The sequence below is a fragment of the Eucalyptus grandis genome, chromosome 11 (assembly GCF_016545825.1).
Source record: "Eucalyptus grandis isolate ANBG69807.140 chromosome 11, ASM1654582v1, whole genome shotgun sequence".
NCBI classification, from domain to species: Eukaryota; Viridiplantae; Streptophyta; class Magnoliopsida; order Myrtales; family Myrtaceae; genus Eucalyptus; species Eucalyptus grandis.
The window spans coordinates 31,589,040-31,615,596 of NC_052622.1; the positions used below are offsets into that span (position 1 = coordinate 31,589,040).

Below are 26,557 nucleotides of genomic sequence, written 5' to 3' on the forward strand. Positions count from 1 at the left end.
AATTTTTAATCAAAATTGACCAAAATAACTAAATTAACAAATTGTTAAAATCTTTATAATTAAATTGACAAATCGTCAAAATGTTTATGATCAAATTGGTTAGTCATTAAAATGTTTAAGACTAAATTAGCTTAATCTTATAACTAAATTAGTTGTCGTATAATAGATTTATAACTTTCTAGACAATTTTCCTTGTGAAGAGATTTTTAAATATTAAATTATGAAATCATTTAATAATTTAAGTTTTTAGAACAAATGACAACAATTCTATAAAATTTTTATATATATATATATATATATATATATATATATATATATTATTACTTTCTATGAACATAAATGTCGATTGCCAATCAATTGTCGGGCAAATTATCCTAATCCAAGTACAGAGTTCGAGACAGTAGGGCGAGAAGACTTCTCGGTTGCGGAAATAGAGTCTGCCTTTTCTAAATGAACTCCTCGTTATTGGCTCAGTGTTCAAAAACGGTATCGTGGGTGCCTGTAGAGATAGGTTGCCACATCCTAGTACTCCTTTAATTGCTTGTACAAAACAAACCACATTTGGAATTGTTCTTCAGTATCGTTTACTTCAATTTTGAGATTTCACATATTGCTTTAAGTGAAATTGACATTTTTTTGGAATTCATGCTAAATTAATCAATTGAATATCCATCAGCGACAATTTAATAACCATGAAGCAAATATCAACTATAATTGTGTTATGCAGCTGCCTCGCATATTCTTAGGAAGCAAATGTCGATAACATTGTACATTTAATGCAACTAAACACAACAACCTGTATCAATAACAAATACAACCATTACAAGGTAGTAAGTAAAATAGCTGTCCAGCGAGTATTACCAGACTGTTAAATGAATATGCCATGATATAAAATTTGGTCTCCTAGCTCCTGAAATGGTCATCACATTACTAGTTTAAGCTTAAAACGTTAGATTACACATCCCGCTGGCAATTCCCAGTGTCAGAGAAGAGTCAAAACAAGTAGTAACCGTTCATTTATGGTTTCCATTGAAAAAGACAAAACTGTTCATCGACGGTAGCGGTAACGTTTGAAGTTGAAATAAACATGTAGAATCCCTCTTTCAAAAGTGCATTTGAAGCCCTTCTTGTGCGAATATTCCCATTCTTTGTTCACGATCCTAAAAGCCTGCAGCATACCAGCAGTATGTGAATCATATGACAGCCAAAAGGTATACGAATGCATAAAGGTAATTTTCTGATAAAGTAGACTCACAATGTCCTCATATGGGGGCCCGGCGTGGAACCGGATGATACACGTCTCTGCGCTATTCCCATCCTTTTCAATCGTGTATGTTGGGGCCTTAATTTTGTCGACAAGGTCAGGGTAAAAGATATTGAATTTATACCCTTGCACGATCTTTGGAGGTGGATTATCGTGATCGTAATGCGTTTGATTGTACTTATTCCACTCATATCCAGTGTGGACACGGTTGAAATATTTTGGTTTTCTCGGTCGATACTTATCATGCCACCAATAAACCTGCATCCACATGGATAAATTCAAGGATCAGGTTATCTGAGGAAAAATATGACATGAAAAAGTCAAAACTAGTCGAGAAAAGGGGAGACATGAAGCACCTGTGAGTCCAGGTTCACCTCCGCACCAGTGCCAAAAACCGCATCACCTTCCTCCATGGCTCCCATGGCTTTGATGGCCTTCAATTCAAAATTATCTTCTGATGGAGCTGGCTTTGATGCCATTACTTCCTGCATCCGTCTTTGTTGTTCTTCCAGTACCTCCATTCTTTTCCGTTCCTAAGAATATATAACAGAAACCATGGGTTAGATGCACACCTTTACTCACTTTGCACTCAGTAGTCTGCAGGGAGCAAAGGAAGTTACCAGTGCAGCCCTGTCCTCTTCAGGGTCAATGGCCTCTTCAGTTTCATCACCATGCAGCAGTTGCGGAGAAAATGATCCAGCCTCCTCTTCAGACTCCATCATCTCTTCTTTAGGTAAGGGTTCTGGGGACATTGATCCTTCATCTAAACATCAAAACCATGGAAATGATAACTTAGTACCCAGCCTGAACTAAAAGGCAAAACAAGATTTCTATAGATTAGTTATTATCAGACAGAGACATACCATCAGGCAAATCTTCTTCTTGTATAGGACTGAGGACATTAGCAGTTTCTGGATTGTCAACGACATCCACAGGCTGCTCCAGGCGTTGAAGATGCTTACGCAACATTTTCGCATGAAATTCTTTCAAAAAAGCCTATGTTTTGATCAGTCAAAATTGATGTACCAATTATACATTCTCAACAATGAAAGAACATCAAAATAAAAATACCTTTGCTTTGTATATGTGGATACGTTTGAGGATAACCTCCCAAAACTCCACGACCTTAGCTGTGCCAGAACGCAACTGAGTCTCAACACCAGCATGTATATCCTCCAATTCTCGGTAGGTCTTCTTATGCAGATAATCCCTTACATCTGCTTCGATGCTAGAATGCATACCCCTTTCTTCTGCAAGCAACTCAGCAGGAGGCTCCTCCCCACGCACTCTAGCTCGATCGAGTACATCCTTTTTCCTAGCTTCTGCCAGCTCCCAATCACAAACCACCAGAAGTGCCTGCTCAGTAAGATAAAGAAATAAGAAACTATAGACCCAGAAGGTTAGCTTTTCATATGCTAATCTGAACTATCCACCTTCTAGACACTACTTTCAGGTAACATCCTTCAACTGCTCAAAGGACAAACAACCATGTTAAGTGTCAATGATCTCATAGAGCTCATATAGCATTTCAATAACTAGGACAGATACCAAAATCAAGGATGCTGAGAAGTGAGTCACACAATGACTATCAGACATTAAATGAATCTCTAACCCATTCGACGAAAACTTCTAAAAAGCATATTACCTTCCAATATTCAACATGCGTCGGTGTCTCTGTGTCCAAATCAAGATGCATTTTGATGTCACCACGAAGCTCTTCCATTTCTTTCACAGTTAATCCCTGAATCAAACGCAGTGGTGAGGACAGCTAAGCTACCATAATAATAAGCCCCTCCAAATTCAACTTATCAAAAATTTATTTTGAATACTTTCAGGATAACAAACAACACAACGACTTCTCATTTTATACATTTCTTTGGAGATACCTACAGGGAGAATCCATCCCCTGACATTTTCAGGTTAGCCACAGATTAGGAGGGTATATTGTTGCTTTCCAAAAACATGTACAGAGGTAATTCAGTGAAGCTATTCATGTACACGGATGGCTCAAAAGTGGCAAGTAAAACAACTTTTTGATTAGATGTATAAGCTACTTGTGTTGGGCAAGGTAAAAAGAAGCGTAGGAGGTGATTAATGCTGAATGACATTTTTCAACCCTTACTGAATTCCCTCTTTAAAAGATTTTTAATCTTAAGCATTTTATCTCAAATAGATAATCTCAGTGACTTTCGCTGTATGGAGGCCCTTTAAGAGGGCATCTTAACAGGAACAGTATGCAGGAGGCATGAGCTTTTAAGTAAGCAAGTAGCTCAGGGCTTCGAAAGGCATTTGCTTTATCAATGACAAAAATGAGAGAACCCTGTTATGTCCTATTCCTCCTCCAATTTCTAGACTTGTTTCGGGGGTGGGGAAAGCTCTATCCTTTAAGAGCAACTAGATATAGGGTGACATTACAGAAGTTGAGTTTGTATTAACAAAAGAGAGACTTTTCGTTTCTAATCATAGTTATTAGCATACTCTCTTTTCATAAATTTACTTAGAAGAGTACCTCTTCAGTACCTTGTATATGTAACAAATCATTTAGCTTTTCAAAGAAAATGAAATACAAGTAGGCAAGGCAAAGAAGCACAATGTCTGTCAGAATGGGCAGTTTAACGTTAGAATAAATTAAATTTTCACCTTGAAGACCATGTAAGGTTCATTCAATTCAATATCCAGATCATCTGAACCATTGAGGTGCTTTGATAAAATATCAATTGCTTTTGCACGCCCTTCACGCAATCTGATGTCCGACCTGACTTTGCTTTGATCAAAATGAAACTGCAAGAGAAAATGTGTGAAAGACTCACCATATTGAGAAAAACAATTGTCAAAATGATGCCTCTGAAGACTAGACCACAGGAGATGGAGAGCTTGAAATACAGAATAACCAGTAGCCATACCTCCTCTTCTTTCTTCTCCCAATCTTGAAACTCTGCTCGAGCACGCTCTCTGGCTAGCATTGCCTGCAGAAAGCAGAAATATAGAAATCATCTCTCTGTACCAGTAAAAGTTCTAGAGTTGCACGCCCATCACCAATTTAACAGGAGAAATCTTGCTTTGGTGCCTGCACCAAACATACCATTTCCTCCTCATGCTGAGCCTTTTCAATCGCTCTTTCTTCCCTTCTCTTCTTCACTTTCTCAATCTCTGCCTGAATAACAAGCAAAAACAAGCAAGGGTGTGATTAGAGAAACATTTACTTCAAGACTTTCAGCTTTCTAGAATGAAAGACTTCACATTTATTTCATACAGCACTACCTATCCTTGAAAACCTATTAATAAATCAATATTAAAGTCTCTTTCAAATCTAAACTAATTTTTTCCCTATTGGCAGGAAAGTTAATAAGTAATTTTTTGCATATAGAAAGTGGAAACAAGTCTAAATAAGTTGATCTCACCAAAGGGAAAGTATAAAGAAGTAAACTTGAATACAAAAACCTTCCACCAAATGCATAGGACTGTCGAGTGCAAGGATGAAAGAATAAATTATCCATGCACTAATGCTAAGAAAAGATCACTCAAGGCTCAAACAACATAATGAAAGATGCATGACCTAAAGATCCAAATGTAATTCGATAGCCTCAGAGAAAAAGCATATAATTGGAATGCTCGATGTAGGAAAGAACGCAAGATAATTCCAACATTATGTTGCCCGAAAGAACATAATGGTTCAATCATTTGTGTCTTCGGTCAAAAGTGCTTTACATAAGAAATCCAAAAGCCTCAGCCCTGACCTAGCACCACTTGTTTATGGATAAAGCAAAATGCAAAAGGAATGTCAAGGTGCCCTTTTGTTTTTGTGTGTGTGTGCGTGTGCGTGTGTGTGGACATTGAATGGATGAAAAATCGGGATGCAGTCGTCCTTTAAATCAGATTCTAGAGGTATGCTGTTAAACCTAAACGATTAAGTTGGATTACATAGGTTTAGTAACATAACTATGAAAAGAAAGAAAATGCCAACTAATGTATAATTAAAAGCCACAAGTCTCACCAGCTTGGGATTCTACTTCATAGCGACTAAGACATACAAAAGCATTGCTACTTAGTAAACGTAACAACATAACCAGAGAAGTTAAAGGGGCTCCATCTGAAAGGTCAAGAAACTTTGAGAGGACTCTTAGGCCAACTATCTCATAAAGGCATTTGAACACCAATTTTTTAAGAAAATTAAAACTTAACTCTGCAATGGCAATGCATTTGAAGCGTAGTACAGGAAATAGCGGATTCCTAAACAAGAAGACTAGGTCAACAAAAAAACCATAACAAAACCCTAATGAATTTGTAGCGCACAAATAAAAGTGGCAGATGGCCATTAAGAAAATCTAAAAGATCCCAGAAGATGGAACCGGTAGGAGTAGGCAAGAAAATTATGTGATTCATTGCATCATATGAGGAATAACACCTTTTTCAAAGAACTAGATAAAGCAAAAAACAATTCAAATAGTCCACCCTGAACTTTATGCCTTGCATATTTATGCACTTTATTTTGATGCCTTCTCAATTTATTATCCAGTTACAAATGCATCTCTGAGTTCCACTGTAAACACTAATTTCATTCCATTAAACACCAGCATCAACTTCGTAGACAATCCACTATATTTTTTTATATGCTTCATCAAATTATGATGCTAAAGTTGAATAACATAAATATCATCTGTTCCTGCACCCACATGATTCAGTATCTAGCTAAATAAACTCGCCAGAATCACTGCATAAAAATCTAAAAGCCAAACATCAAGCACACTGATTGTGTAGAAAACAAAATATCTACAAGAAAAAAAAAAGAAACCAAATAACGTGAAATAATTTATATTTTTTTATACCATTCTTTCTTTCTGCCTCTTTTTCTCTGCTTTCATAGAGAACATGTCAAGATCTGCACCCAGGGAGACATCACGCTCAATCTTCTTTTTCCATACAAACCTGCAATTTCCTTACCCTATGTCAGATATCATAATCATCAAGAACAAAAACTATAATGTGATTTGCACCCCATCTTGTTTTGGTTCTTTCGTGAAAACTTACAAGGTCAGAACTACACATGACGAAGGATTTTTGAGATAGGCTTACAACTGAAAAGATGCAGAAGACTAAGAAACAAAAATACCTAAAGAATTTTGTCAACTCTACCACAAAACTTCAGAAACTTAAAGTTTCATCTTGAAATTTAAGGTACATTCGAGTTATAACCTGCCTCTAAAACTTAATCACTATGACCATCAAGCACTAATATGAAAGCTGGGTAGGCACTAACATGGCACTACTGTGGAGCTGATTCTTGAAACACAAGCTAGAAGAAGAGACAGAGAAAGGTAAGATCAGCATCCATCACTGCTACCATAACCAGCGACTAACAGGATCCATCGGATTTGATAGCTGGAACTGAAATTTTCAGAATCCAGTCCTGTGACTATTTACCATTGATATGAAAGTGTCAGGTGGGATGCACCGTTTAACAACCAAATCCACTACAGTTCTAGTAGCTGCTGTCCATTTTACGACAATCCTAGCAGCAGATTTAACAGCAGCTTTAGATCTAAAATAAAAATTGAATTTGCTTTGATTAGTTCTACGTCGAACAATATTAGATGTGCATAGTTAGCATCGTATTATCACTGAGTCATCATGTCACCCCAATAGGATCCATACTGACAGTACTAACTGCCAGGGTAAAATCGAAGGTTTCACAATTGAGGTTACAATTGAAAAAAGAAAAGGCTAGTTTTCAGTCCATACACACGAAGAGAAAACCCATTTGATTAAAAATCCTATTTCCAAATATCAACTAAACCAATGACAAAGAACCCTTTTGTTCACTTCGTGATGTCATCAATTGCTTATATCTGATAGTCTCTTTGTTGAGTGACCAGGGGGCATATTAAAAAGTTGAATCTATCCTCACAGAAGAGTACCAATCAAAAGTATAGACTGTGGTCAGTTTCCAGCTCACATACAATTGGAAAATCGCATTTTGGAAGTAATAGAGAAAACTTCTTTCCACATTATCTCATAGGAGCAATAACATAGAAAACACAAGCAACCAACGAATCCCCATAATACTCTATTTCCGAGGAAGACAATACTTTCGAATCAACATTCAAAAGAACTCTTTAAACTTTTTTCCCCACCTCCCAATCCCCCAGTAGACAGCTCACATCTGTTGACATTGTAAAGCATGTCAGACGCCATACAGTTCGACTTAAAGCCTTAAAGACATCCCAGTCTTTTTCGTCACTATTCTCAGCCTGGGCTTTCTGAACATATTTCCTTAACCGTGCCTCTAAAACCTATTCCTCTTGTCCACAGAGCAAAATTAATTCCTCATACTAAAATAGACTAAAATTATGCTGTTCCCTATCTAAAATGGCCAAGAAATGAAGGCTCATGCCGTTCATGAAAAGGGCAAAATCAGCATTCACCTTCAGAAGCACCAGCCACATTATTCCTGCCCAGCCCTTTGCAATATGATATAAAGACTGAAATCGAAAAAATGGAACCGGGACATTATTTTCTCTCGGACACAATTTCAATTTTGCTACAGTAAAAAGAAATCATATAATCTTACTCATAATAAAGCTACTAAGCTTGAACCGACAAATACTTCGAGGACAATCTTCAAATCAGAATCGAAAACTCACTTCTCATTGAGGTTTGCATCGCCGAAAGGATTCGAGGCGTTGGAATATCCAGCGACTGATTGCGACTTCAACTTCTTCGCGACGCTCATCGCCTGAACAAATCACAAAAGGCCGATAATCAATCACAGAGCAAGACAACGAAAATCGAAGCAACGAAAGACCGACACCGCACGCGGCGGCGCGCGTACCTTCTTCTGAGCCCGCTTCGCCTTGTACGCCTCGATTTCTTCCTCCGTAATAACCCTGGAGCCGCGCTTCCCGTCGCTCCCGCTGCTGCCATCGGAGTCGTCGGAGTACCGACTAGGGCTCCTGCGGCGGCTCCGGCTGCGGCTCCGGCGGCTGCGGCTGCCGCTGCCGCTGCCCTTGTCTCGGCGCTTGCCGGAGCTCCGGGGCGGCGGCGACGACTCGCGGTCTTCGGACTCCGATTCCGAATCGTCCGATCGTCCTCTCCTTCTGCTGCTTCGATTCCGGCTCCGCTCCGACGAAGAGGATGCTCGTTTCTTGCTTCTATGCGATTCCATCGCCACTTGCACCACGAAGATTCGCAAAACAGGTTTTCTAGAGGCTCAGTTCAGGCTTCAGGCGAGGCCGGGTGGGGAATAAGGTTGAAGATGAGAGAGGCGACGGACACGTGCTTATATTTCTAGCTTCTTTCGTCTTAAATTTTGGAGCAAATACCGTAATTAACCTTAAATTATGCATATTATGACACAGATATCCTAACCATTTTTACGTCATCAAAAATCTTATAGCTGCTACCTTGTATCCCAAAAACCTCAAGTTTATATATCTATCTTTTATTATAGTTTCATCTGGGGCATTTTAGTCACGCTGTTATAAATTCGATATTTTTATGATAGTATTTTTGTCGGAATGAGTAAATTTAAGGATTTTTTGACGCATTAATCTAAATTTTAAAGTGCAAAAGGAAAAGGGTTCATAAGTGTCATGACAACAACCGACTTTTCATTGTCATCGCCTTCTCGCTTTTATTATCCATATATCATTTTTGTTATATTTGAAAATTAATAAAATCAATTCAATTTGTCATTTGAAATATATATTACACTAAAAAGTGGAAAGAGCCCGGGAATTGCAGAAAAAGTCATAATTTATTTGGCGTACAAGTAACACCAATGTAATTTATCTTATCTTGTCTGATTTGATTTAATTCACTATAAATAAAAATAATAATTACTTCAACATAGGAGCTTGTGAATCTATAAGAGATCTTGAAGTAGAGGATATAAGCTATGTGACTCCTATACGAATAAGGACAAAATGCTTACCGTCATGCGCCCAAGTCAATTATATATAATTTAAATTGTCGAAAGATTTTGCATTTTTTTCCAAAGACACGTATTCATTAAAAACCTAGTGACTAGTGATCAATGGAGTAGACTTCTCAGCTAAGAAAATTATTTCTTTCTTTGGAAAAAAACAGGAAGATTACCCAAAAAATTCTAAATCCATTGCAATTGTATCAATTCAGTCCTAAATTTTTTGTTTGGTCAATTTAGTTCTAAACCTTTTACAATTATGTCAATTCGACCCATCCAACCAAAATTGGCGGTTTGTGATGTGGACCGGCGAACGCCGACGTGACATTTTATTTTTTTTTTAATTTTTTTTCGAATTTTTAATTCTTTTTTTTTTTTTTCCTCTCATCATCTTCTTTGCCTCCCGATCGGCGGAGGCGAGGCTAGTGAGGTCAGCCTCGCTAGCCAATGGGGAGGCTTGCCCCCCCGACCAGGAGGTAAGGGCCGGCGGGGCGAGGCCCCGCCAAATCTAGCAAGGTCAGCCTCCTAGGCCACTAGTGAGGGTGAGGCCCCGCTAGATCCGGCGAGCCCGGCCCGCAGATCCGGCAGGCCTCGCCCGGCCAAGGCGAGGGTCGACCTCCTAGTGGCCGGCAAGGCGACCTCCTCAACGGGAGGATCTACAGGTGGCTATCCCTCTCTCTCTCTCTCGTTTGAAGTTGCGTGCGCTTGCTTGGAACCATTCTCTCTCTCTGCCTCAATCCGTGCCTTGCAATTGCGCCTCCAGAGTGCGAGCGAGCTCGCGGCTTCCAATCGCCGCCGCATTGTGGATGGCGAGCGAGGAGCCTCGCCGGCCACTAGTGAGGTCGGACCCTCGCCTTGGCCGGGCGAGGCCCTGCGGCCGGGCGAGGGCCGAGCTCGCCGACCCGGCGGGGCCTCGCCCTTGCCGGTGGCGGCGAGGCTGACCTCGCTAGATCTAGCGGGGCCTCGCCCTCGCCGGCTCTCACCTCCGGCCGGCCGGGAGGCAAAGAAGATGATGGGAAAAAAAGAAATAAAAAATTCCAAAAAAATATTAAAATTAGAAAAAAAATATTTAAAAATGCCACGTCGCGTTCGCTAGTCCACGTCGGCGGCACCAGCCAATTTTGGCTGGATGGATTGAATTGACACAATTATAAAAAGTTTAGGACTAAATTAGCCAAAAAAAAATTAGGACTAAATTAGTACAATTGCAATAGGTTTAGGATTTTTTTGGTAATTCTCTCGAAAAAAAAAAAACTACTAAACTCATTAAAGAGTTCACCTCATTGTTTTTCGATGACCATTTCCTTATTTAGTAGATCTCTGATATTGATCAACTATGACATGGTAACGTGGCAAGTCCATGTAATAATCTATAGGGTTAATGCTACAAAAAATCTCAAAATTGTTACAAGTGTATTGTTAAATTTATCTTAGGAGTATCGTCAAAATTGTCATAAGTGTACCAATTTAGAATTTTTCATGATATTTATCCTATGAATTTTCACATGAACTTGTCACATCATCATACCACATTATCACGTGTCATCCACATTAATAAATTTAATAGTAAAATTTGACAGAAGATGACGGAGTATCAATTTGTTTCGAGTGTATCAATTTGGAGTTTTTGGTTGTCAAAAAATTAGTTTGAAGTAAATTTATAAAGGGAAAAAGTCACGAAAAACCCCGAACTTTGTCCAAAGTGACACATTTAAACCAAACTTTTTTTTTATGACGTGAAAAACCTTGAACTTTACCAACCGTGACACATTTACCCCAATTTTTTTTTGTGACACAAAAAATCCTGAACTTTTGTTATGTAACACATTTACCCCCAAAATTATAGGGCATTTTGGTCTTTTCATTTTTAAATTTTTTTCTTCTCTCTTCCCTCCACCGGCCAATTGGCGGAGGGAAGCCGGCATCCGGTGAGGGCTGCCCGCGCGACACCGGCACCCTCGCCCGACACAGGCGAGGGTGTCCCCGTTGTCCTCACTCGTTGCCGGGAGGGCTGCCCGCCTGCATCGAGCGAGGATGTCTCTACCCTCGCCTTCGACTTTGGCAAGGGCCATCCTCGCCAACGTCGGCGGGCCGCCCTCGCCCGCATCGGGCGGGCATCCCTACCTCGCCGGCATTGGGCGACCCTCACTTGCATCCGGCAAGGACGACCCTCGCGGAGTTGGGCGGGGTGCCTCGATCCCAACGCCGACGCCCTTGCCTGACGGCGGCGAGGGCGACCCTCACCAGACGTCGACTTCCCTCCGTCAGCTCCGCCATGGCCGACAGAGGGAAGAAGAGAAAAAAAAGAAAAAGGAAAAAACAGAATAAAAAGACAAAAATGCCCTTAATGGGGTAAATGTATCACGATTTGAAAAGTTTTGAGTTTTCACGTTATAAAAAAGTTTGGGGTAAATGTGTCATTTTGAGGCAAAATTTAGGGTTTTTCGTGGTTTTTTCCCCAAAAAAATTGTACTAACTCAAAGTTTTTAAGATATTAATCCTTTTAACAATTCTTACTTTGACTTCAAAACGAGAAAAAATCAAGATGTTGGAAAAGGAAGAGTTTAAGGCAAGGAGTTCGACGATTTTGTTTGAGAATGAAGTAAAGCTCTTAAAAGTTGTCTTCATTTTGTGAGGGAAATCATAGGTCGGTGAATATCAACTTGTTTGAATTTTTCTTTTTCTTTTTTTCATATTGGAAAGAAAATGGTTGATGGGGTAATTTTACTTTGACTCGCCACCGGTTTAGGAGTCGCTTGAGAATACCATAGACATAAGCCGGGTGTCTTGGAATGGCCTATAATTTTTTTATTTTTTTATTTTGGCATTTGACTGTAATTGTGTGGGGTCGGTCCGTCTGCTTTGTTTGGATAGAATGGCATTTTAATTAGAGAAAATGATTCAAAAATATATAATAAAAAAATTGAAGCAAAAGCAAACGAAATGAGAAAATAAAATTAAAAAAAAATATGTTGTGTCAATGCCTTCATAATATCAAAAATGTTCAAAGAAAAAAAAGCATAATCATCTTTTGAAACCATAGTAACCTGTCTCGTATTAAGCAATCTGGATAAGAATCGGATACTAAAATCAAGTATAGAAAGGAACGAGACACCACTCTAAATCCACTTTATTTCTTGTAGATAACTACTTTAATTAGACAATTTATCATAAGTTGCTTATTAAAATCTCTCTCCTTCCATTTAAATCTCTATGATGAAAACATAGCTTTAATTGTATATCTATAAATCCATTGACAAAATAATTTCTTGTAATAAATATCTGTTAGAAATTTTGCGGAAAACTATAATCTCGATAATTAAGATCAAATGCGGAAATATGCAAATCATGCACCAACCTTCAGCCATCCATTAATAACATCAAGAATAGATATGCGGAGCTTGAATGATCTAGGCACTTTAATCAATTATCCTCTCGATATTAATGACATGTCATCCGATTATCAGATAATTGGAATAATGAGAATAATCAGAGGATTTGGCTTATATAACTTATTGGGAAATTTTTAAATAAGGACCTATAATACAAAAGAAAACATTATTTTCTCAAAAAGCTTGAACCGGCGAAGTGAAGTTGTCTCAAATAAAGGCTCAAAGTGCATTCATTTTCTCAAAAGATGACCCTTCATTTTTGAAGTGGAGTTTGTCCAAATAAGGACCAAAAATGATCATTTAGTCTTAAAGAATGACCTCATTTGCAGCTAGTGAATAAATGCATCTCGATGCATATTTAGCCTAGCGATCATGGATATTTTTGTCATTTTTTTTTTTTTTTAATTTTTGAGTTGTCTTGTTCTTTTTATTATTATTATTATTATTATTATTATTATTATTATTATTATTATTTTGGGTCAATGGTGGCACTGTTCATCATCTTCTTTGTCCTATGTTTGTCTTCTTCTCAAGAACATCGGACTTGGGAAGGGCCAATGAGTGCTAGCCATTGGTGAGGGTTGGTGAGGGTTGGCGAGGGTTGGACGCCCATTGTCGGCCGATGGCGAGCCACCAAGCCCTCGCTAACCGCGGGCAAGGGCTTGTAGGTCGACCCTCGCCAGATCTAATGAGGGTGGCCTTGGTTGCAGTTGGCGAGGGCCGTCGAGCCCTCATTGGCTGCAGGTGAAGGCTTGCAAGCCCTTGTCGGCCCTTATCAGTGGCCGATGAGGTGAGCGAGCCCTTGCCTAGGGCCGGTGAGGGGTGACCTCTCTAATGGCCGTGAGGGGCGGCCTCCCTCACCTCCGCTTGCTGCTCCATCAACAGCCTTGTCTTCTGCTAGGACTACGATTAGGATGCCTGCGTTGCTTTCTTCATCCCTTCCTCCCACCACCGCTCCTAGATCGATGACTTCTTCAGCTACCCTTTTGCCCTCGAGGACCTTCTTGTAGGGCCTTGATTTGGATGGCCCCCCTCCCCCCATGGCCAGCGGGCTTGTTGGCCCTTGCTCGCTATCGGCGATAGGTGTGGAGCCCTCGCTCGTTGCCGGCGATGGATGTCAAGCCCTCGTGGGCCCTTACCAGTGGCTAGCGCTCGCTAGCCTTTCCCTAAGTCCGGTGTTCTTGATTTGGGCAAGAAGAAATGAATAGGATACAAAGAAGACGATGAACAGAGCAACCAAAAATGAAAAAAAAAATGGATGAAAATACTGTAATCAAGCCACCGGAATATACATTGAAGATGCATCTATTCACCGGTTGGCGATTGAAGTCCTTCTTTGAGATTAAATGACTACTTTGGGTCATTTTTGAGACAAATTTCACTTCATGTCCTTTTAAAAAAAAATGATGGCACTTTAGTTCTTTATTTGAGACAAACTTTATCTTAGATCATCTTTTGAGAAAATGATGGCACTTTAGGTCCTTATTTGAAATTTTCCTAACTTATTTATATGTCCATGCAAATCCTAATAGCTATAGTCTTCCATCAAAACAAATCCTAGTAAATTTGGGTAATTTCCATAGTTATTAGTAATTAGATTTGAATAATAAAACCTAATGAAATTTAATATGGGCATTTTTAAATTCTATGTGGGATCACATTAAAAATATTATAACAATATCTACATCAATTATACCTTGATGCAAATAGATAATAGAATTTGTAAAAGTGCAGTACGATCTTTCAATAAAATCCATGAGAAGAAAACTTTCTTGATATAACAAGAGGATTATGGCCGAATATAAAAAATTCAACATGGAAATTTAGTATTCCTATTTTATCATCTGATAAAACAATAAAATAAATTGTGAATAGAAATATTACCGAGCCAGTCGGCGACTCGGCGTCGCCTCGAAGCCAAGCTTCTGCATATATAATTCAATCACTTGCTGTCGGCGACGCTAAAGCGGAGCGCTCTCCGTACTCGGCGTCGCCTCGAAGCCAAGCTTCTGCATATATAAACCTCGCCGACGCCGATCCCAGCGCAAACGCAATGGCCGACGCGAAGCCCGCCGCCACCGATGGCTCCACCTCCGCGCCCGCCCCCGCCCCGCTCCCGCTCCCGCCCCCGCCCCCGCCCCGCCCCCGCCCCGCCCCCGCCGCCGCCGCCGCCGCCGCCGCCGCCGAGAGCAAGCCTCAGGTGGCCGAGATAAGGCGGTCGTGGGGCGACGAGGTGGACGACGAGCCGGAGGAGCAGAGCTCGGCGCCCGCCTCGACGTCGGCGGATAAAGCCGGAGCGGAGCTGGATGTCGACTCCTTGACCATCGACGAGGGCAAGAAGATCAACAAGTTCCTCGACGAACCTGAGGATTCCAACATCAAAGCGGTGATCCATCCATCCTCCGCTAGGGCTTTCTAGTTTCGCTGCCCTATCGAGTTTCCGCACGCTCTGATTTTCCTCCTCGCTAGATACACACAGGAGTGAGGAGTGAATGCCTTGCTTGCTCACTGTTTCGGTGCTTAATCGATCTCAATCGGTGCAGGTTACGTCTGGCGATACACCGTATACATCCGCAAGTACATTCGAGGATTTGAATCTGTCGCCGGAGCTTCTGAAGGGTTTATATGTCGATATGAAATTCCAGAAGCCCAGCAAAATCCAGGCGATCAGTCTGCCTATGATTTTGACCCCTCCATACAAAGATCTGATCGCCCAGGCGCATAACGGTTCCGGCAAGACGACTTGTTTCGTGCTCGGGATGTTGAGCCGAGTTGATTCGAACTTGAAAGCTCCTCAAGCTCTCTGTATTTGTCCCACGCGAGAACTGGCGATTCAGGTTAGATTGATGGAATTATCACAATTTCAGACTGGCTCTGCGTATGCTCGATGTTTTAATCTCATGCTGTTGAGAACAATTAGTCACATGAACTTTTAATAAATTCGATCAATCCACCGAGAGAAAGATATTGACTATTTTTTCAGTCATTTGACTGATCTCTCGGACGAGAGGTTTCTTTTTCTGGTTTTATCAGATAATTTAGTTTCCCGGTGAGTGGTCTAACTCTGGCCTTTAAAATCTGAATGATATTTTGCATTTTATTATCATAGCAAATAGAATTTGAGGTTTCAGCCGATCTTTCTGATGGCTTTTGGTCAGTTCGATGAAGTTATGTATCTTTTGTATGTACTAACGTAAGTCATGATCAATGCTTGTAGAACATGGAAGTCTTGCAGAAAATGGGAAAGTACACGGGAATAGTTGCAGAGGCTGCTGTGCCAATGGATAGCACTAACTATCTGCCGATTACCAAAAGGCCACCTGTGACTGCACAAATTGTGATCGGCACCCCCGGAACAATTAAGAAATGGATGTCATTAAGGAAACTGGGTGCAAGTTACATAAAGATTCTTGTATTTGATGAGGCCGATCATATGTTGGCAGAGGTAGTCAGCTTCCAAAACTAGCTTGTTGTTTTATGGTTGGCTTCTTTTCCTTTTTGTTCTTGTCTCTGCTAGCTATTCTCGCTCCCTTGGTAGCTATTCTGCTTGTATCATCTGGAGTCTACTGAACCAGTGAATTTCCAGGGGAGGAATTGATGGATTTGTGCCCCAATGCTTTTCTGTCATTCCTTGTTGCTGATAAATGAACATAATTTTGTTCTCTTCTATCAGAATTAGCTGAGCGGCACAAAGTTCTCTCTTCCTTCCCTCCGAGTTTCTTTTCTTTTGTGTGTGCCAGCCCAAAGTGGGGTAGTGGTTGTGAAAGCAAGCAATGGGAAACTACTCAGCTAGTCCCACCCTCACAATGTGACATACTAAATCTCAAATAGAATGAAAAGAGGAGAAGGCATGGGCAAACTAAGTTGGACAGAATGTATTCTATTACCAGTGCTATCTTGCGTCCCTTCATTTCTTGTAGGATAGAAAATCTTCCTAGGCTAATTTTATATCTCACACACTTTTTGTTCTCTTGTTCAAAAATTACATTGAGCTTGATCCTGTGGTAATAACATGATGCCTTGGCTTATACTCTCTTTTTAAGCATAAAAGTCTCAATTTCACAATTCCGCGTTAGAATCTTATGTCAGATCCATCTTTTCCCCACAAGATTTAGTGGAAAATTCTATTCTGTGGAAAGTGCCTTTTTTTAATTCCTGTATAGTTATTCTTATCCGGTCTATTGGTTTGTGATCCTTTTTTTAAAGCTATTGTGCTCTTTCGATTTATCATTGGCTCAAAGTTCTATTCATTGGCTGCTAATCAATAAAGTCTTGGCAATTCTTGTGCTAATATCATCAAATGGTATCTTATACCTTCCCATGTAGTTTTAGCTGTAAATTTAATTTAGATTGTAATTTAATAGTCATTTTAATGGTCCTCTTTTACTGGAGATCAGGATTTATATTTAATCTGTTTGTTTCAATGCAGGATGGGTTTCAGGATGACTCTTTGAGGATAATGAAGGACATTGAAAGGGTCAATGCCAGCTGCCAGGTATGTTCCTGAGTATGATTTGTAAAATCTTTGATAGACTTTATCTTGGGTTGGTATTCCTGGAAGTTAATTGCTAATACCAGATGAAAGTGAACTCAGATATACCTTTGTACGATCAGTTTGATTTTGAATTGCAAGTGTGGAACAATAGTTCCCAAAGTGTTACCTAATTTTTCAAATTGTAGTTAGAAGCATATTAAAACAGACTTGCATCAATGAGGAAAGTCATTTTTTGGCAGTTTCTGTTGTCTGTCTCAAATGAATGTCCTTTGGGGCAACTGGGACAAAATAGATGGAAGGAAGAGCCAATGTATTATATCTTACCGTATGGTAGAGCTAATTCTACCCGTGCTCAGTCTCGGACAGACTCGGCTATTCTTTTCTTTTTCCATCCTTGGTTCTTACTCTCAACCATTATGAATCCATGTGGGCTTTAATTTTACTCTCTCTCTCACCCCCACCCCCAAAAACTTTTGAGGATTCTTTTTCCTGTTGAAATCATTTTGTATTGAGAACATGAGGAGCTGTTAATATGTTATACTCTTTCACCAAATGACATGAAATAAAATTACTTTTTGGTAATCAAGAAAGGGGAGGATGGATATAATAGTGTTTGTAAGACTAGTGTGCAAGGCCCTGTTCACTGGCTTGCTTTATAAAGTCAGCTACTAGACTATGAAATAAATTATGGGAACTTAAAACACCTCTTCAATTAACTAGGTGAGAAAAAGCTATCATGTCCGTTCCATTAATAATCCTACAATCCCATTTCTGATTATGCAAGCTTCAACAGATTGGTCCTCTCCTGCGACTTGAATTGGTCCCACCTCTAGTCGTCATTTCCTTTCTTCGCCAAGCTGGAACGTCAAATTCCTTTACCAATCACTTGATTTTCTCCATAGTTATAGTGTTGTTGGTTATTTTACCTCATCGGATGGTAATGGGTTACTTGACTATCTATTACATACCTTGCAAAGTATGACTTGTCTACATTAAGTATAAGGTTGTTTGATATTGGTTTAAAGGGCACAACAGAATGCTTTAAAAGAGATGAAGGATTATTTCAAACTTTTCTAATATCCTTACAGATACAAAGCCTTTTTTTCCTTCATCTTTTTTTTTTTTTTTAATATTATCTTATATTATTTTTTTTTTTTTTTTTTTGGGGGGGGGGGGAGGGGGAGGGATTCGTTAATTAATTTATAGGCAAAGCACAACTACAGTGAGGTGAAGCAATGTTTAACCAGAGCTATCACCTTCTCTTTTTCTTGTTCTGATTGATGTTTATTAGTTGTGAAGTTGTGATACGCATGCGTTTAGGCTCTGAGAGTAGAAGAAAGGAGGTGATGGAGAAAGGCGGGTTGTGATGATAAATCATCACATTAGTAGGCGGTTATAACAATATATGCCTTCTAGAGTTATGCTTCCCTCTCTCTCTCTAGCAATGTTTGTTGGATGCTGTTTCTTGTGATCATTACTGTCATCAGAGTGTCTTATTTCTATTAAAAAAATTAACTCCATGAGTTGTCTGAATGAGTCGACATGGGTGCATTTTCTAATCAACTATTAGTGTGTGAAATTTAATAGATCTGCTTCCTTGTGAATTTTTCCAAGCAAAGTGAAAGTATTACCGATCTTGTTGTTTGTATACGAGGGTTGTAAGATTATATGCAAAAAGCTGTCTGAGGAGTAGAATAGAGTTAGTTTACTTCTTTGGGCGTTATCTTTTAGTTATATTTAGACATAATCAAATGAATAACTGAGCCAACAGAGAAACATAAGTTGGAACTAAGAAAATAAAAAAGTTTCATGTTTTCTAATGGTGTGGGGCTTGGCTTTTCTTTGGGACAGGTAATGCAGAGAAAATTGTTAAAGGAGTTGTTGCACTTTTGCATATAGCAATTTTATTTTCTTTTTGTTTTTTAGAAACTGCAACAACCTTTCCTCTCTTTTTGGTTTTCTAGACACATGGTAATGTCAGGAAAATACGCCACTACCTCATTTTGTACTCCATCGCACTCATTTTGAGCTCTTCATTGTACAACGCACATTATTCATTTTCTTCAGTCTTGGTTCTTTGAAGAGTAAATTAGGGGTGTCGAAAAAGCCTGAACTGGCCCAACCTGAACCTAGAATCTTGGATCTTTTGGGCCAGGTCTTTTTCTGATTTGGGTGGTATGTATAGGATCCGGTATTGTAAACCGTTCGGTTCAGGTTGAAACACATTAAAACACCCTACACTCCTCCAGTTCGAGATTGTGAAACTCTCTATTCTCACTTCCGAATCTGTCTTTCCATGATCTCACTAAAGCCTGATCTAAGCAGAAGCAAATAACACAACTTGTTGCTCTTTCAAATTTTCTTTTCAGCTAAATCACACCCATGCCCTCAAAATCTGAATTCTCTCAGGGTAGCTACAAGCTGGACCGACAGTAAAAAAGAAAAATTAAATCTAGAAATGACCATTTTCAAATCAAAATATATGAGCTAGCTGGGGTTACTGGCTAAAGAAATCCTGGCTAGTCGAGCAACGTGGCCGGGCTCAGCCCCGAGGGCACTGCGAACAGTGGTGACAGGGGTGGTGGCGGTGAAAGACCATCAACTTAAAAAATGTCTTAAGTTTTGTTTCCTTCGCTAGATTAAGCCTCAGATCCATGGTGTGCTTAAAATTGTGCTTTTCTTTTTCATAACTGGGCAAGTATGCTCAGATGGCATTGCCTGATTGCGTCCTGGAGTTATGGGTCACCTGGGGGGAAAAGAAAAGCACCTGAACCAATCCGACATGAACCGCATTTCAGTTCAGGTCACAGCAAACACACCATCCCTTATGTTTGGCGTTGGGTCTGGAATAATGGAAACCCAACCCGACATGTAGGCAACCCTAGAGTAGATGTTACTTTCCATTTTATGTACGTGTTCCTCGTTTTGATGTATGAATTAAGCTGTTTCTTCTATAACACTTTGACCAGACTTTGATGAGCTCCTCAATGTATTTTATGCATTTCTACTTTGCTTAGTCTTGGTTGTTTGAAGATTTACTTCAATCTCCAAGTGATGTCGATTTTTTTGCACACCAAGCTTCCTAGTTGTGATGGTAGCTGCACTGTAGCCCCTTAATCACAATAAACTGTGCATCATGTTAAAACATTTATTCAAGATGAGTACTTGACAGTAGACTCGCAGCTATCATATGATGTGGTGTTATTTTCCTGGCAAATTTTTATTTTGATAGGACCAATTATTTTACTCTGTATATTGATGGCACACATAATAGAATTGGATTGGGGAGAAAAAAAACTTGTTTATATGTGGGCTGGCCTATCAGAGTCCGAGATATTGAAGCTTTGTCGGATTTGTGAGACAACCTAGTTCATTATGTCTAGTACTCTGGTTAATAATGCTTCAATGTCTTGCAGAGTTGGCTTAGAAAGCAATATGGGGAGGAATTATTTTCTCTTGGATTACCATCCTTTTCTTTTTCTCATTCTGGTTATATTAATTACTTAAAGGTTGGTTATTTTGTTCCAGGTCCTTCTGTTTTCTGCCACATTCAATGACAAGGTGAAGAATTTTGTAACAAGAATAGTGAAAGATTACAATCAGCTTTTCGTGAAGAAAGAAGAACTATCCTTAGAGTCAGTGAAGCAGTACAAGGTGCATTGCCCTGATGAAATTTCCAAGGTTACAGTGATCAGGGATAGAATTTTCGAATTTGGAGAGAATCTGGGACAGACGATAATATTTGTTCGCACCAGACAGAGTGCAAAAAATTTGCATGAGACACTTGTTAATTTTGGCTATGAAGTTACCACCATCCAAGGTGCTCTTAGGCAGGAAGACAGAGACAAGATTGTCAAAGAATTTAAAGATGGTTTAACACAGGTTCTTATATCAACTGACCTTCTGGCGCGAGGCTTTGATCAACAGCAGGTACTGCTTTGGTCATACTTTTCCATCATCTTAAGTTCGTTGGTCTCCTCTTAGCTTAGCTTAAGGGAATTCTACTTTATCTTTGTTATTTTGTAATATGTTGATATGGTGTGATGACTACCTGTAGGTCAATTTGGTAATCAATTATGATCTTCCTGTAAAGCATGATAACCCCTCAGAGCCTGACTATGAGGTATACTTGCACAGAATTGGAAGGGCAGGGCGTTTTGGGCGCAAAGGTTTGTTTCCTCATTTAAGATTTTTATTTGCTTCAATTTTACATGTTTCTTCGGTGGTTGTTTTTCTCATGAAGACAATATGTATAGTATTACGTTGAATAGGCCTAGGATTCACATTTTTGTCCATCCTTTCTAGGCCTAGTTACGGTGGATTTTTCCCCAACCCCCAATAAAATGAGGGTTTAAGAGATATCCTATGATTTTCTTTTCTCGTCCGCATAATATACCATGTCATCCAAATTGTTACATAGACAGTGCCTTTAATGTCCCTCTGATTTTGACTAAAGAAAAAGTTTCCCTCTAATCAAAACTTGGGTCCCCTACTTATTTTCCAAAATTCAGTGCAGTAAAGTTACTCTTCAGGTGCATGCTATGAGGTAACTATTTAGCAAGATTCGACCACTGGATTGATTTAAAATCCTTTGGAAGTTAGTCTGTCTTAGCAGCTCTCATTGGTAAAGTACTGATAGGTTCCACATTGACAAGATGGGTTTCAAGTACAAAAAGAACATAATATTGACTTTGACAAGGTAGATGCAGGTTGTAGGTTTTCTTACCTTTTCCACTCATCTTGGAGCAAAACTTGCAAGGATGACTGTTGGGTTGACTTGAATATAACTGTCCTGCTCCTAATAATAATAGAAAATTGACTCAACCTTAGAAAGAGTAAGAAAGGGCAAGTTTCAGGTTCTCTTTTGGTACTGACCTTGATGGGGTAATCATCTCCTATCAATATTAGGCTCCTTATGTATCTGCTTATTCATTGAGATGACTTTACCCAAGCCAAGTGTTATTGAAGTGGGTGATCTTTGTCCAAATCATATAGACAATATACTGTATTTCTAAATAATATCTGCTGCATTATGGACCACTTTATCCATTATCCCTATTTCTTTAACAGAGATTTGATATATATAGCGATGATGTTGCAAAGCAGGGTGTTTGTATTTCCCCTCCAACCGTTGGTGTTGGTTGATGATTTCTGTTATTTGTGAAATAAGCTGTGGCTGTCCATTTCCTCATTATGTCTGATGCATGCAGCCTGCTCATAAAGAATGCTTTTGGCATATATTCTTGTTGCATAGTTCTTCATGCAAAAGTATCCTAATGAGAAGTAGTGTTGTTTTATCATCAGGAGCTGTTTTCAACTTGCTATGCCGTGAAAGGGACATGGCAATCATGGCAAAGATTGAAAATCATTTTGCCTCTAAAGTTGCTGTGGTGAGTAATTTGACAAATGTTCTGATCTTTATTAATCTATACTTGTTTTATTGGTCATTTTGCATTATCATGAAGGGTTATTGTGGTGTGTTTCACAGAAAAGTAAATGGACTTGTTTAATGGGAATTCTGCTAATCCTTTACTCATCTCTGGGTGTTTGGTTTGACAAGGAAATTGGTTGCTGGAAATTGTTATCCTGGTGAAATAAAAATGCACAATAATTCTGTATTCATCTAGAGAAAGGAAATGGTTTGAATGAATATGTTGACCGTGTGTGCCACGATCACCAACCACCCTGAGTACCTCCTTGTATTTTCCATGTTCAACCTAACCACTGTCAGTACCAGTTGATCACCAGCAGCATGGCACCGCCATGTTCAACCTAACCACTGTCAGTCTTGGTTGATCACCACCACGTTTTCAGTTGTCCATCCATCGTCACCACTGTTATGCTGTCAACTTATGGGAGTCAATTGTCAAGCCTGCAAAAAATTTGTCGTCAATTTCTTTAAAAGCAATATGAGGGAAACCTTTCTCTGACCGGAGAACCAATTTACATGAAGCAAACAGAACTTGCATATTGTTAACTGCTTCTGGAATGTCTTTTTTCAACGCAGGTTACACCATGGAATAGTGAGGAGGAATTTAAGAAGGCACTTCAAGCAGCTGGTTTACTGTGATGATGTTGCTATTTGTGTTGCATGAGGATATAAAGTGAGGTCTATGAGTTGGTGTCATCAAGGTGTGTGTCGTTCTATGAGAAGAAGGGGTGTTTGGTCGGCTTCTACTGTCATGGCAGGACTTTAGTTCGTGATAATTACTCTTGAGGAAGTTGTAGTCGGAATTAATTGTTTCGAGTGAATATGCAGCCATACCAGTCAGATTTTTGTGGGCATCGTGGCATTTTCACAATGGCTTTGTGGAGACGTTGTTTGGAATTTGGAGCTTGAAGCCAAGGGTAGTTTGCTGACCTCCTATTGTAGGAGTTGGCTAAGTGAACTGCAAATGGTTAAGAAACTATCCATGTTTCAAATATGATTATAGGAGAGATTCTGTGGGACCTTGAACCTCCATGTTACCCATCGAAGCATTGAGAGCGACAGTGACTAGGATAAGTTTCACTGGAGAGCAACTTGAAAGTGTACCAGAATAATGTTTCATAAGCAATTGTTGTTTAGTTGCACTTGGTTTTTGGGTAAGCGAGATCGGTAGTGAATATAACTCTAGAGTCAAAGCTATATCATCGGGAACCTAAAAATGTTGATGTACTGTTGAAAGAAAGAATTCTTAGGCAGATGAACGACTCATCTACCAATCTTGTTAAGAGTTAAAATTATATTAGTCCAAAAAGAAATTATCGTTTGAACAATAATTCATGTAAATGGTTGCATTAGTCAGTATTGTCTGTTATTTTTTAGGATAATGATATAAATGGCCCTTGAATTTTGGCTCAATATGAAATGCGGTTCATAAAATTTTAATTTGTTCATATGAAGTTCTTGAATTTTATCTTAATGTATAATATGATATCTAAACTTTTAATATATTCAATGGATTCCCTAAACTTTCAGTACATGTTTAATTTAATATTTGAACTATATGAATTAATGGAAGGCAATATTGAATACTTTTATATACTTTATGGATTAAATTGAACATGTACGAAAAATTCATGAATTATATTAAATAATTCAAAAGTTCAAGGATAATATTATATATTGGATTAAAATTCATAGATTACATTAACTAAATTAAATTAAAAAAATTTATATATTAAGTTAAAGTTGAATGTTTTTGTCATTTGATTCGGTCATATAGAGAGGGGTCCCTTAAACGCCAATGGCCAGGAATAATTAAACGTGAGGGGGATGAGAGAAGAATGGGTTTTGTTATGAGAGAATGGAGCGCACGTTCAAGTAGTAGTGGTCCTCCATCTTCTAATTGTTCTGTGGAAAAAATGCCGTGTCTGCCATCTATATCTCTCCATGCACAATTTGAGGGCTTCATCGGGTCTTTTGCGCACAAAGAGAGAGAGAGAGAGAGAGAGAGAGAGAGAGAGAGAGAGATGAGGATGGGGAGGGCGACGGCGGTGCTGGTGATTGCGGCAGCGCTTGCGGTGATGATGGGAGGTGCCGATTTAGTTCAGGCATGGGAGGACGCTAAGGTGATTCACGTTGGCGGAAGAGTTCTGTGCCAGGATTGCACCAAGGGCTACGACGAATGGGTCAAGGGTGGAAGTCCTATTAAAGGTCTCGGTCTCTGTCTCTGTCTCTCTCTCAACTGAATTATAAGCTATTTGCGTGCTGATTAAATTTGGCTTTGTAATTAACTCCCCTAATTTCGGCTTGAGCTCGAGCGACTCAAGTATTCTATCGAGCGGAGCTCGATCTTGACAGTATCCAATTCGACAAAGTTTGCGTGCTTAAGTACATAGAACTTATTACATTTGAACTCAACCTTGAACTCGACTTGAGTTTATTTACAAATTGATCAGAATAGAATCAGATACTCTCTCTCGATTTTCCAATCGATTCAAGCTCAAGCCTTAGGTTAATACTCAATCGATCTCGAATCAATGTAATAGTCGAGTTGAGCTCAAGCTTAACAGTGGGTCGACTGGACTCAGCCTCCACACCATGTTCTCTAGCTATGCACTTCTTTCTCCTTGTGGTTGAACGAATGTATTTATACCACCAATTCATACACAAATCCAGTGATTACCATCCTGTGGTTTCTGACGTATACTGTAGGGAGGTCAATTTTCGTTTGCCTGGGAAAGGTAATCACAGACGAGGAAGAAATCACACTATAATATCCCTCACATCATCATGACGAAATTTTACAAGGAGATTCAATCACGTTTTAATCGATTCAGTCATGTAAAAGGGGCAGCAATGTGAATTGCAGGAGCCAAGGTCTCGCTCACTTGCATGGATCAAAGGCACAGGGTGATATTCTACGGAAGCGACGACACCGATGGAACCGGGCAATTCAACATGATCGTCGACAAATACATCAACGGAAAGCAACTCAACGAGAAACTGTGCTCGGTGAGGCTTGTCTCGTCCCCGGACCCGACGTGCAACGTCCCCACCGACTTCGCCGGCGGATGCCGTGGGGTCAAGCTTCAGCCGCCCACGCTCGGTGTACCGCGAAGTGATTAAGTATGCCGTCGGGCCGCTGTACTACACATCTCCCATGTGCGAGGAACCTGAAACTGAATAAGAATGTTGCCCATGTTTCTTGCGCCTGCTGTTCCATGTCTTGTAACGTCCGAACAAGTGCTACTGTTATTTTTTGGTTCATTTTATCCTTGTACTAGCGATGGAGGAACCGACAAAGACGGAGGAGACTTGAATCTCGGGTAAATTATGTGGACACTCAATGTTATTTGAGAAAATACAGGAAAATGCTCTATTTAATAATTATCCGGATATCCCTATGAAAATTTTTTTTTTTTTATTTTGAAAATTAGACCGAAATTCTTAAGTGTTTTATACGAAACGCAATTGTGTACTAAATAATCTGGAATATGTGCAATTTGAGTTGTAAGTTCGCCGGTAGCAGTGGGGACATCCAGGACCGTTTGAGTCCCTAACAAAATCAAGCATTATTTCGATATGGTAAAATGGATGAGAGGGAAAGTCCAAAAAAATTCCTAGACCTATTGTACTGGTATTAATTCAATTTTAAATATTTTTTGAAAAAAAATTATAACCATTTTAATTGGACAAATGTAGTCTCAACCCGACCAATTTTGATTGGAAATCGCTTACATAGATGTTGGGTGTCTTATATGACACGACTAGTACTAAGGTGGAAAACTTTCACAAATTTTTAATATTTTTGCTGATTTTTTTTTCAAATTATTAATCGAGCCAAAATCAATATGGGGCTGTAATTCCGGTGATAAGTTGCCACCACCTACAAACCTAAGGCATGATTGTTTGATTTTTAAATGTTTAGAATTTGATTGCATCTTTGAGATTTTTTAGAATGTAATTACACCGTCAAAAGTTTTTGCTATAATTTTCCCTTTTCTTTTTAAGAATGCTCATTATTGTTGGCACATAAACTATGATCACATGTGTGAAT

The 26,557-nt window shown here is 39.4% G+C and overlaps 3 protein-coding genes across 3 annotated transcripts; 2 read left to right on the forward strand and 1 right to left on the reverse strand.

Moving 5' to 3' along the window:
* Positions 1-803: 803 nt before the first annotated feature.
* Positions 804-8,520, reverse strand: LOC104425931 (cactin). The gene is made up of 13 exons (XM_010038806.3): positions 8,094-8,520; positions 7,906-7,997; positions 6,091-6,190; positions 4,347-4,418; positions 4,168-4,230; positions 3,905-4,045; positions 2,910-3,005; positions 2,336-2,620; positions 2,128-2,260; positions 1,885-2,027; positions 1,621-1,797; positions 1,256-1,522; positions 804-1,168 (listed from the first exon to the last, which is right to left on the reverse strand). Exons 1-13 carry the CDS (start codon positions 8,424-8,426, stop codon positions 1,049-1,051), a joined length of 2,022 nt encoding a protein of 673 aa, XP_010037108.2. The 5' UTR covers positions 8,427-8,520; the 3' UTR covers positions 804-1,048.
* A 6,012-nt stretch (positions 8,521-14,532) lies between these two features.
* LOC104425932 (DEAD-box ATP-dependent RNA helicase 38) lies at positions 14,533-23,661 on the forward strand. Its single transcript, XM_018865610.2, has 8 exons — positions 14,533-14,963; positions 15,121-15,414; positions 15,795-16,022; positions 17,007-17,072; positions 20,601-21,002; positions 21,130-21,241; positions 22,377-22,462; positions 23,080-23,661. The coding sequence occupies exons 1-8, from the start codon at positions 14,631-14,633 to the stop codon at positions 23,140-23,142; spliced, it is 1,584 nt and encodes a 527-aa protein (XP_018721155.2). The 5' UTR covers positions 14,533-14,630; the 3' UTR covers positions 23,143-23,661.
* A 649-nt stretch (positions 23,662-24,310) lies between these two features.
* LOC104425933 lies at positions 24,311-25,767 on the forward strand. The gene is given in 3 exon segments (XM_010038808.3): positions 24,311-24,711; positions 25,370-25,593; positions 25,595-25,767. Coding segments are annotated over 3 exon segments (687 nt in total). The 5' UTR covers positions 24,311-24,341; the 3' UTR covers positions 25,688-25,767.
* Positions 25,768-26,557: the final 790 nt, after the last annotated feature.

Coding starts and splice junctions, on each gene's coding strand:
- LOC104425931 (XM_010038806.3), bottom strand. CDS start 8,426: ATGGAATCGCATAGAAGCAAGAAACGAGCATCCTCTTCGTCGGAGCGG. Junction 4,046..4,167: donor GGGAGAAGAAAGAAGAGGAG/GTATGGCTACTG, acceptor TTTCTCTTGCAG/TTTCATTTTGATCAAAGCAA. Junction 2,261..2,335: donor TCCACATATACAAAGCAAAG/GTATTTTTATTT, acceptor ATCAAAACATAG/GCTTTTTTGAAAGAATTTCA.
- LOC104425932 (XM_018865610.2), top strand. CDS start 14,631: ATGGCCGACGCGAAGCCCGCCGCCACCGATGGCTCCACCTCCGCGCCC. Junction 21,003..21,129: donor GAGGCTTTGATCAACAGCAG/GTACTGCTTTGG, acceptor GACTACCTGTAG/GTCAATTTGGTAATCAATTA. Junction 21,242..22,376: donor AGGGCGTTTTGGGCGCAAAG/GTTTGTTTCCTC, acceptor TTTTATCATCAG/GAGCTGTTTTCAACTTGCTA.